At 45.8% G+C, this 12199-nt stretch overlaps 1 protein-coding gene across 3 annotated transcripts in view; it reads right to left on the reverse strand.

Moving 5' to 3' along the window:
* Positions 1-10128, reverse strand: part of Fam178b (family with sequence similarity 178 member B) — a 117866-nt gene extending 107738 nt beyond the window's left edge. Inside the window, exons 1-4 of one of the 3 annotated variants that reach the window (XM_045148134.1) lie at positions 9839-10128; positions 8928-8934; positions 7795-7845; positions 6605-6718 (exon numbers count right to left, since the gene is read on the reverse strand). In XM_045148134.1, the coding sequence (XP_045004069.1) occupies positions 6605-6718; positions 7795-7845; positions 8928-8934; positions 9839-10061 (395 nt within the window). In that variant the 5' untranslated portion in view covers positions 10062-10128. Of the gene's footprint in view, positions 1-6604; positions 6719-7794; positions 7860-8927; positions 8935-9838 lie in introns of all 3 variants that reach the window. The other 2 variants (XM_012951501.2, XM_004669805.2) reach the window with 2 other exon arrangements.
* Between the last annotated feature and the right edge of the window lie 2071 nt (positions 10129-12199).

Consider the following 12199-nt stretch of genomic DNA (forward strand, 5'->3'; position numbering starts at 1 on the left):
TCTGCCTCCTGAATGCTGAGATTAATGACATGGGCCACCACAACTAGCCCACCATAGCCTTCTCAACACACTGACTCAGCTCAGTCTCCTTTTTACTCCATCACATCTGTGCAGATACCCCCTGAGATAGGAGACAGGATCCAGCACTTGCCCTCCAGGAATGTGACGTGACTTCACAGCTACCCCTCCCTGGGTTTCTGGGCAATTTGCAATGAACTCTTTGTGTCTACCTGGGGTGGCACAATCCGAACATGTTCCCAGACTTTCACAGTGAAGAGTCAACTAAGGAGAAACCTGAATAAGCCTCCTAACTTCACTTACTTCACCATCAATTTTAAGGTTAGGCACTAAGGAGTGTATCCTCCCCATTGGCTTTGCTGGAAATAGCACTGCTGACTATGGTGGAATAGTTAAGTTTTCTTCAGGAACTTGGAGGCTACTTTTGTGACCTCAAATCAAATGAAACTACAAATGTTCACTTGGGACTTTGTATTTATCTAATGGGTGACCACTTGGAGTCAGAGAGCCAAAAAAACACCCTTAGAGTATATAATGTTATTTTCGGCACATGAGCCTTTTGAAGAGCCATACAGTTAACCATGGATGTGCAGACCATCAATTATGTCTCTTTTCCATGCCTTCTATCACCTTTCCCCAGGTCCATGTTTATCCCACACATACCCCAAGCCCTCACTGGTATCAGTGTCTTCCTCTAACGGCCCTATCCTTGGGGAGACAGGGTTGGTTTTTGTTTTTGTTTGTTTTAAAACAGTTCATGTAGCCCAGGCCTTGAACTTACTTTGTAATGGAGGATGACTGTCAACTCCTGATCCTCCTGTCTCCTCTTCCCAAGCAGTGTGATTACAGACATGTGCCACCTTGTCTGGCTTGGGGGAGACAGATTTGATACTTAGGCTCCCACCTCATATTTGGCTGCTTGGTGAGTAAACTTTCTCTTTTACAAAACTCACTGTTCTAGTATTGGCATATAGCATGGGAGGCAGACTAATCTTGTTCCTTACAAAGACTAGTACCAGTTAGGAGACTAGGTCTCCTAAACTGGGCCGGCAAACTACAGCCTGTAGGCCAGGTTCTAACCTGCATCTATTTCCATACTCAGGTCTGACTGCCACACAGCCAGGCTCACTACTGAACTCTTACCTGCTATAGCTGTCATGAAATTACAACCTTAGAGCCCAGTTGCCACTCCGGAGACTGACTGGCTTTAAGCCTAAAGCATTTACTATTTACAAGCTACAGCAAAAGTTTTCTGATCCCTAATCGAGTCTAAAGGCAATTAGGAGAAAAACTGAGACAAAGGCAAATGGCCAGCTATGGAATTCCTCGAAATCATCTCTGGGCAACTGAAAATGGTGCAAATCATTTGGGAGCCCTAAAGCAGAGCTCCAAGGATATCTGCATATTATCACTCAACAAACCCTCAGGGACAGGATGCATAATGCCAACTTAGAGCCTGCGTCAAACACTGACCACTGCCTGGGCTAAATTATACACATCAACTTATAGAAAGCCAAGCCTGAGCACCAGAGCAGCCACACAGCTGAGACCATTGCTCCTCCTAAAGCCTACTCAGTTCCTCCTGACACAAGTCACAGGAGACCACCTTTGTCCACCAAAACCAACTGCTTCCTCTCCTGAAGCATTACCATTGAAAGAGAAACAGAAACAAGACAGCCTTTTTTTTTTTTTTTTTTTGATTTGTCAAGGTAGGGTCTCACTCTAGCCCCTGACCTGAAATTCACTATGCAGTCTCAAGCTGGTCTTTAACTTACTGCGATCTTCCTACCTCTGCCTCCAAAGTGCTGAGATTAAAAGTGTGTTCCAAGGGGCTGGAGAGATGGCTTAGTGGTTAAGCGCTTGCCTGTGAAGCCTAAGGAACCCGGCTCGAGGCTTGATTCCCCAGGACCCACATTAGCCAGATGCACAAGGGGGCGCATACATCTGGAGTTCGTTTGCTGTGGCTGGAGGCCCTGGCGCGCCCATTCTCTCTCTCTCTATCTGCCTCTTTCTCTCTCTGTCACTCTCAAATAAATAATTTTAAAAAAATTAAAAAAAAAAGTGTGTTCCAAGCCGGGCATGTTGGCACACACCTTTAATTCCAGCACTCGCGAGGCAAAGGTAGGAAGATCACTGTGAGTTCGAGGCCACCCTGAGACTACACTGAATTCCAAGTCAGCCTGGGCTAGAGTGAGACTCTAACCTCAGAAAAAAAGTGTGTTCCATCACACCTGGCAAGACAGATTTTTCACAGGTGTCAGAGACAGAGGCCCAAAGAGAACATGGATCCACTTTGCCTGCCCTAGTAAGGCCAGAACCTGCATCTGATCCAGTCTCATCCAAGATGGCAGCAAGCAACACTCCCCAATAGCAGCTTCCTGCTACTTCAAGGTTTCCTGGGCCTGGCATGTTTGGGTGGGCTGGTCCTTCCTGAGTCAGCCCCTTGGGTCCACCAACCAATCAGGTTTCTCCCTCACATGCTTAAGTTTGGTGATAAGGATTACACTTTTTTTTTTTTTTTTGGTTTTTCAAGATAGGGTCTCACTCTAGGCCTGGAATTCACTATGTAGTGTCAGGGCAGTCTCTAACTCATGGTGATCCCCCTACTTCCTACCTCTGCCTCCCAAGTGCTAGGATTAAAGGCCACCACACCCAGCTCCTAATTAGATTTTTGATAAAGCCATGTGCCACTCTTCTTCTTCTCCTTGGCTCCCTTTGTCCTGTGTCTCCACCTGAACACCAGTGTTGAAGTCTCTCTCCTTTTTGCCTATTTTCCTGCTCTCTTCCTGCATGTATTTTGTTTCTGGATGCTTTCTCACTTTGCATGTGTGATCTCTTTAAGCTCAGAGCCTTTTACTATCCAATCTTTTAGCTTTTTCTGACCCCCTAAGAGTGTGCGTGTGTGTGTGTGTGTGTGTGTGTGTGTGTGTGTGTGTCTTCTCCAAAGCTTCCCCTCCCCCAGGGATTTCTCTGTAGAGATTCTCTCCATCTCTCCTCCCCCTTTCAACCTGGTCAAGGTTGGGGAATTCCCTTCTGGCTTGAGTCCTTCAGCTAGCCTTCTCTCTGAATCCCAATTCTCCCTAAAATAAACCTCACAATTCATTATTTACCCTTCTGGGAGTCCATTTTCAATTCTTTGTTAAATTGATAAGAACCCCAAAGTTGGGGTTCACAGGCCTGGAATGTCCTTCATCTTGACAGAATTTAATTCTTCCCTGGACCCAAAATCCTGCATCACCATTAGTATAAATACATGTCATTACTTCCTATATGAAACAAAGACAGAGAAAGACAGAAAAAGCCAATCCATCCCCTGCCAGTTCTGATCCTACTTTCCTGTACAGGTACTGCTGCTTTTCTCTTTCAGTCTCTCCACCAAGTCTCTAGTATCTCTTCTAGCCATGTTTGTCCCGAGCAGCTCTTACTAAGTTCACTGTTGTATGCTGTTAAGTACCACTGCATTTCTGGATCATCCTGTTCTCTGCCCACTATCTGCCCGATGTTCTAGCTCCTGATTTCCTCCAACAAGTTTCCTTTTCTGCTTCCTCTTCACAACCCCCCTACATGCTCTTCTCCTTCTATACTCACTCACATAGGGAGACCTATCTTAAAACACAGAGACAGCGCCAAATTTACATTTGCTCAGGCCCAAGGGATGCTCCCTGCTTTAAGTCCCTCTTTCTCACACACACTCCAGCCAATTTGCTAGCACACTTGTCAGTTTTATTCTGAAACACACCCAGAACTTGCCTGCTCTACCCAACCACCCTCAGCCCTGGATGGCTGCCAGGGCCACCTATGTCATTATGATATGTGTTTTTTATTTGTTCTGGCTTCTGACTCTCTCCCAGAGCAGCCATGAAAATGAAGTTCTCTTCAGCCAGGGGTTCCCTAAGGCCACAGAAACTTCCTTGAATCCACAGAATCCTCCCTGATATACTTTACCTGATAAGTTATAAGACCCTCCTCATTTCAGAGGGGTCTTGCCCCATTCCCTAAAGGAAGGAATACTGCAAAGAGAAAACAAAAAGAATCTGGCCAGGCAAGCCCAGCTGGGTTTTCCTACACAGCTTATTAGCAGTCATGCCTGTGCAAAGAAATCTCTGGAAAAATTCAAAAGGGACAGACTTCAGAGAGCTTATGGATTACGAAAACCATGAAGATTCCTGGACAGTGGATACTCAGAGAGGGAATGGAAGGTTGATGGTGCCCCTTCTCAAATCCTATACTGGTACTATTGACAGCCTTTATAATAAGTATATGTTTCCCTGAGTCCTCTGAGTTGCTCTAGCAAATTCGTCAGACCAAAGAAAGAGGCTATCTGAATTCTGGTATACAGCCAGCCAGTCAGAAGGACAAGTAAAACAACTAGGGTTTGTGACTGGATCAGAAGTTCAGTGGGGGGGAGCAGGTTTTAGGGATGGAACCCCAACCTATGGGATCTGATGGTATCTCCAGGTAAATGGGTCAGAACTGTAGCCAACGCCTGCCTGGTGTCCATAATAAAATTATTTGCTAGTTGGTGGGAAGAAGCCCCTCAGCATCTGAATGCACAGGAGCTTTCTGTGCTGTGGTGTAAAAGCAAATAATAATAATAATTCTATTTTATCAATATACCCTCTCTGCCCATGGCTCCTTTCTTCTGGCCTTGCCACTAATATGTCTTCAGTAATAGGTAGAGGATGTGTCATATCTGTGGTGGCCTGGTCCCTCACAAAAAAACTCTGAAGCTGGGTGTGGTGGTACACACCTTTAATCCCAGCACCCAGGTGGCAGAGGTAGGAGGACTGCCATGGGTTTGAGGCCACCTTGAGACTACATAATGAATTCTAGGTTAGCCTGGGCTAGAGCAAGACTGTACCTCGAAAAACCAAAAAGTAAAAATAAAAACAACCTCTGAGATTTGGCATCAATGTATTCCTGACCTCCTGTCCCTGCACTTACCTCCTTCTCACTGCTTCCCAATATACCAATATATACGGGTGTTCTTGTACCCCAGACCTTTGAGACAGGCTTTCACTGCCTTCAGGGATCTGCTTACAAGTCACTTTTTTATAAAGGCCTTTCCTGACTTTCTACTGAAAACTTGATGCCCCTCCCAGCATTCCTTATGACCCTTCCTTACTTCATCTTTCCTCATCAGTGCTTGTCATATATCTTGTTTGTTTTTTGTTCCCCTGACCTAAAAGTAAGCAAAATGAGGGCAGTGCTTGCATGAGATTGTCATCTCATCCCTGATGGGCAGATGGATGAGTGAACAGACACAGATGGACAAATACTGGTTTGTTTTTTCTTCTGGTTTTTAGAGGTAGGGTTTCACTCTAGTCCAGGCTGACCTGGAATTCACTATGTAGTCTCAGGTTAGCCTGGAACTCACGATGATCCTTTTATCTCTGCCTCCCAAGTGCTGGGATTAAAGGTATGTGCCACCACGCCCAGCTGGATGTATGATATTTTATAGACTGAAGGTCTATGTCTCTTCAAAATTCTATGTTGAATCCTAATCTCCAAAGTGACAGTGTTAGGAGGTAAGGCCTTTAGGAGAGAATTAGATCACGATGTTGGAGCCTTCAGTAACTAGATTAACATGATGACGTAAAAGAACCCAGGGGCTGAAGAGATGGCTTAGTGATTAATGTGCTTGCCTGCAAAGCCAAAGGACCCAGGTTTGATTCCCAAGTACCCATGTAAAGCCAGATGTACAAGGCATTACATGCATCTGGAGTTCTTTTGCAGTGGCTAGAGGGCCTGGTACACCCATTCTCTCTATTTGCCCCCTCAAATAAATAAATTTTAAAAAATAAAACTTTTAGCTGGACGTGGTGGTGCACACCTTTAATCTCAGCACTTGGGAGGCAGAGGTAGGAGATTGCTGTGAGTTTGAGGCCAGCCTGAGACTACATAGTAAATTCCAGGTTAGCCTGAGTGAATCCCTACCTTAAAAATAAATAAATAAAACTTTAAAAATAACCCAGAAAGGCCCTAGCCCTCTTTCTGCTGTGTGAAGACACAAGATGTCAGTTGTCTGCAACCTGTTTGAGGCCCTCCCCAAAAACTGACCTGCTGGCACCATGTCAGCCTTCCATCCTCCAGAACCACGTGAAATCAATTTCTGTTATTTATAAGCCACCTAGCTCATGGGACTCTCACAGCAGTCCAAAAGGACCAAGACAGAAGGAAACCACTATATTCTAAAGACCCTGTGGTATAGAAGAATCCAACCAAGAGGCCAATTAAAGCAGGTCCAAAGGAGCCAGCAACAGTGCTGACAGCCATCTTCCTTTCCACAGGCTGGGGAAAATAAAAAATGTCATGTGGCCATAATCTCCCCTTGAAAGGCAATTTTCAGTTAAAGACTGTGGTTTTGTGTAGCTATTTCCCCAAAGATATGGTTCTATGAACTTGGCTGATAACTGGATTGTTTTATGACCTCTGCGTCCTCACATGCCAGATGAGACCCTGACGCCCAGCAGCAGGTGATCAGATATTTCTTGAATCAGTGAGTGACCCAAAGAGGAGAAGGCAGCTTTAGAACTCATAAATGGTACACAAATAGCCCATATTGGTGCAATCCCATACCCCTTACCTGTGCTCGGGTGTGAGCAGCACTTCGTTGTCATCTTCGTCACACTCTGAGGAGTCAAAATTGAGACGGTCCTGCAGGAGCAGCTGCTCCCACTCCTGCTCCAGGGCCTGTTCCCTGTGGGGAGATAAAAGCCAAAGTTGGGTTTGATTGCTATTTGCTCTCTAGACCTGTCCCCAGCCTTCAGGAATATTAGGAGCCAAGGGAGCTACATGGAGGGTAAGAAGAATGGACAAAGACAGAGAAAACAGTTATCTGTCCCACATGTATGCTTAACGCCCTCCTGTGGGCAAGGACAAAAGGATGGGAGAGCTGGGAAAACCTAGTGAAGTGAGGTAGGAATCCTCCCTACAGGAGCATTAAAATGAACCTTGTGTTTGACAGTTGCACTGCCCTCCTACACTTAACTTGTGCAGTGTAACCTACAAACACAAAGAAATAACAGAAGGAGGGAGAGAGGAGAACTGGACTGCATGAGCAATCTGCTCACAGGCCATCAAACAGCAGGCCACCAAAGACAACCCCAGCACATGAACAACTGTTCCTGGCCACCTCACAGCATGAAAAGTCTACCATGGGCAGGAGTCTAGCAGTTCCACCTAAAAGGGTCCCTCAGTGCAGGCCAACCCCTTTACCAGGAATTCACCCCAATAGAAAGTGAGAGATCCTGGTCTATGATACCACCTGTACCAGGCATTTTCAAGTTCATGCTTTTGCCCTTAGAAACTGCTAAGGGGAACAGCTAGTTCAGAAACTGATTTCTCCACAAGTCATGGCTTCTCTGAAAAGTGGGTGAAGGCATGTATGGGCAGATAAAGAGAAAAGGAAAATGAGCTAAAGGCACTGGGGTAAGACAGACTATAATCAGGCTGTGCTGTCCTACTTCCCATTTCTAAGAAGATACTCTTGTGGCATGAGCTGGGAAGAATGGAGCCAAAGTGGAGAGAAGACTTAGAAAGACAGCCGTGTTTTGGTGGAGTCAGGGGTTTAGCAGACGTCTGCTTCCAAGGTGCCACCCTTGGGCCCAAGGACACAGTTCCATATGCTTCTTACTAGTCAGAGCACAGAGCATGTGCTATGTCTGGAGGGCAGGGAGATGGTATCTGGTGGGAAGTCTGAGGTTGCACTGTGTCTCAGACTGATGCTAGCTTCACAGAAATTAACTCCCATGATGGGCCCTGGACCATACTCACCTCTTCTCCTTCAGTAAGGAATCTAAGTTGTTGACATAGCAGTAGTCTGTGCTTGCAGGAGTGAACTGGAGAGACAGAACACGGAAATGAGGAAGAAAGAGAAAGACAAAGATAAGGGCTGGGGTTTCACTTAAATTAACTTGTTAATGTATTGCATTTACTTTTTCTGATCAGATAATACATTCACATAATAAAAAAAAAATCAAAAAGTATGAAGATGTTCCCTTCTCTTCCCCATCCCCGGCCTCCCAGTTCCTCTCAGGTGGCCCCAAGGAAGCATACTTTGTGTGCTGTGTCATGAACAAAATAGTAATACATTAGTACTCCCCTAACAAAAATGATATACACTACATACCCCATGCTGCACACAGCTCTTTCCAATTAAGAACACATATTAGAGTCATTCCATATCAATATCACAGTGTGTGTCATGTATTTACATTATGTTATGTACTCGGACACACAACTAGAACACAGGTAACATAGTGGTGGACATTCAGTTTACTGACAATTTTTTGTTTTGTTTTGGTTTTCAAGGTAGGGTCTCACTCTAGCCAGGCTGACCTAGAATTCACTATGTAGTCATAGGCTGGCCTTGAACTCAGTGATCCTCCTACCTCAGCCTCCTGAATGCTGTGATTAAAAGCATGTGCCACCATACCTATCTTGTTTACTGACAATCTTATGCTATTGCAAACTATTGAAGACCTATGCCTAGAAAATAAAGGTTTCCACATTATACCTCCCACAGGGATATATATTTTGTTTTTTTGAGGCAGGGTCTCACTCTAGCCCAGCCTGACCTGCAATTCACTATGCAGTCTCAGGGTGGCTTTAAACTCATGGTGATCCCTCCTACCTCTGCCTCCTGAGTGCTGAGATTAAAGGCATGTACCACCACAGGATTTTATGTGACATTTATCACTGAAGTCTCTTGGATCACTGGATCTGGGTCCGCTTTAGGCTTTATGCCCCACCAAGCCCAGATCTTGGCACTGAAATCCCTCCTTGCTCCAGGAACATAACCCCAACCTTAAAAATGAAAGCCTTGGCAGCTGGGTGTGGTGGCGCACGCCTTTAATCCCAGCACTCGGGAGGCAGAGGTAGGAGGATTGCCATGAGTTCGAGGCCACCCTGAGACTCCATAGTGAATTCCAGGTCAGCCTGGGCTAGAGCAAGACCCTCCCTCGAAAAACAAAAACAAAAACAAAAAAAAAAAAAAAAGAAAGCCTTGGGCTGGAGAAATGGCTCAGTAGTTAAGGCACTTGACTGCAAAGCCAAAGGACCCATATCTGATTCCTCTAGACCCACATAAACCAGATGCACAAGGCAGCGTGTACATCTGGAGTTCATTTCCAGCGGCTGGAAGCCTTGGTGTACCCATTCTTGCTCTCTCAATCTCTCTTTCTCTCTGCCTCTTTTAAGTAAATAAATAAATAACAAATACATATTTTTTAAAGAGGGCTGGAAAAAGCTGGGCATGGTGGCACACACCTTTAATCCCAGCACTAAGAAGGCAGCTAGAGTGAGACCCTAACTCAAAAAAAAAAAAAAAAAAACCAAAAAAATGAAGGCTGGAGAGGTGTCTGCAAAGCCTAAGGACCCAGATTTGATTCCCCAGTGCCCATGTAAGCCAGATGCACAAGGTGATGCATGCATCTGGAGTTCATATGCAGTGCCTAGGGGCCCTGGTCAGACCATTCTCTCTTTCCATACACATTTGTCTCTTTTTCTCTCTTATTCTCTCTCACTCAAATAAATAAATAAATAAAGCCTTGAGCCCTTGAGTGGCCTTAGGCAGAAATGGCATTGAATTTGGTGCTATCCCTAAGCCCTCTATTAGCAGAAGTTAGGAGTGGAAACACAGGGAGAAAGAAGTACAGAGTCTTGCATGGGGTCCAGCCCAAGCAGGAGCGGGAAAGTGGAGCTGGGTGAACAATAGAAGCTGGGTCATGGCTGAGGAGTGTTGAAGAGTTGGCCCAAGGGCAACTGAAAACCAAAATGAGTGGCCAATGAGAAGAGACTAAGGTAGCTGCTGGCTTACTAACCTCTGGGGTCACAGCCTGTTGACTTGGACCTGCCATGTTCCACAACAGGTCCTCCAGTGAGGCCAGCCCAACCTTCTGGTCTGAGTCCAGGGGCTGCTGCTCCAACTCCTCAAGTAGTCTCCTGCGGCCCCGAGGATGGGCTGGCAGTACCTTCTGTTTTAGGAACTCTACTGGTGGTGGGCTCCAGTCAGTGGGGAACATGTCCTTGGGCTCCTGCATCTTGGGCCTTTTTGGTGATTGAGGAGTTGGAGCCACAGTAAGGCTGTACAGCTGCTGTGCCAGATTGAAGAGCCTTGCTGTAGGAAGTGGTCCAAGAAGCCCTTCCTCAGGCTAGGCAAGATGACAGGCACAGAGGTGGTTGCCTGAACCCCTGTGGGACAGAGATGCAAATGTGGCACATTATGTCTAGAATTCATTTGCAACAGCAAGTGATACACACACACACACACACACACACACACACACACACACAGAGAGAGATGTGAACATAAATAATTTTTTTTTGGTTTTTAGAGGTAGGGTCTTGCTCTAGCCCAAGATGACCTGGAATTCACTATGTAGTCTCAGGCTGGCCTCAAACTCAGTGATCCTCCTACCTCTGCTTCCTGAGTGTTGGGACTAAAGGTGTGCACCACCACACCAGGCTTAATAAATAAATTTTTTAAAAGGAAATTAATTTTAAAAAGTGACTGCTTATTCCAGGAAAGGGGTGTGGTGTGGGAGGTCTATCCTAATATGGCATAGCTCCTCATGCAAAGGGCTCTACACTTGTACCACAGAAGTACTGTGATCAGAATCAGCTGCTCCACAAACCTCAGGTGCAAACCACAACTGCATGGCTGTCTGTGTGTACACTTTTTGACAGCTGAAAGCCACTTCTTACTGCTGGCTGCCATGAGTGAAGGGCCCTTCCCTGGTAATGTTTGGAGTGCAATGGGGAACTTCCCTTACCACTCCATGCTCTGTCATCTTTTCTTTCTTAGTTTAGTTCAGCTTAAAAACACTTTTTTTTTTTCAAGGTAGGGTTTCACTCTAGCCCAGGCTACCTGGAATTCACTATGTATTCTCAGGGTGGCCTAGAACTCTCAGCAATCCTCCTATCTTCCTACCTCTGACTACTGAGTGCTGGGATTAAAGGTGTGTGCCACCACACCCGACAAGTTTTAAAACTTTTTACTGACAACTTTCATAAACAATATGCCATGATATAGTCTCCTTCCACCACCTTCTTCCAAATCCTTCCTCCTCTGAATCCTTCTTCTTTCCAACTAGTGTCTCTTCTATTTTGATGTCATCATTTTTCTCTCTCCTATTATGCAGATCTGTGTAGGTAGTGTCAGCTCCAGCTTGATTTCTCAGTGAGTCATCTTTTTGAACTCTGTGCCTGCCACTTGGTGGTCACCATGGACAAGGAAAATGGAGTGCCTTCTGGGAATTTTTGATTTTTGGCAGGTTCACTGACTCTGGTTTGTTCTCATGATCCTACCTTATTTGCATGTATCAGATGGGCCCACCTCTGTCTCTATATAAGCTTCCACAAGAGCTTAGTTACAGATGTGCTCCTAAGAGAGAAGGCTCAAAGAACATGAATCTGCTCTGTCTTTAGGACAGACAACTATGTCTGATCCCTAGAAAGCTGCTTGGGCTTGGCCTGTCAGACTTGAGGTTCCTAGATCTTGGACCCCCAGAGTCTCTCATGTTTGGGCAGTCAGATCTGCTTTTGCTGCCTGTGCTCAGGATGCTGGATTGGAGAGCCTCTGGAGCTGCTCATGCTCTAGGCTCTGAACTCATTCAAGCCTCTGCAGGACCAGAGCTGCTCCTGCTCCCAACTGCTTCTACTTGACACCTGTATTTTCCATAGCTATACTCTGTCCTGCCTCAGAAAGAGACCTTATGGACTTCTGGTTAGATGGAAGTGTAAGAACAACACCAAAGCAGCCTAGGGGAGAAAAAAACAAAGCTCAGCAAAATACACTCTTCTACTAAAAAGTGAAGTATATAAGAAATTACCAACGGCAGCAGAGAAGTAGGAGAGAACCAGAGCATCCAGAACCCAAATAGGCAGGCAGAAGCGACTCCAGCAGGAGCAGAACCAGGTCTGCAGGGCCACAGCTGAAAGGCTCGGCTTGAGCCACAGGAAAAGCCAGGTGGAGGGGATTTTCCACTCCCAACAGAGCTCTTGGCAAACTCAAGAAATGTGAAGGGAAAACTGAGGCGAACAATGGAGGAGATTACAAGGTAGAGGATCACGAGGACCAGCAAGAGACCTAAAGCCACCATCCACAGCCTCCCCTCTACCACCGCCAGCACAAGCACCTCAGACCAGGTAAAAGGGAGATCACTGCACCCAGCACCGG

This window comes from Jaculus jaculus, chromosome 4 (genome assembly GCF_020740685.1).
Source record: "Jaculus jaculus isolate mJacJac1 chromosome 4, mJacJac1.mat.Y.cur, whole genome shotgun sequence".
In the NCBI taxonomy this organism is placed as follows: domain Eukaryota; kingdom Metazoa; phylum Chordata; class Mammalia; order Rodentia; family Dipodidae; genus Jaculus; species Jaculus jaculus.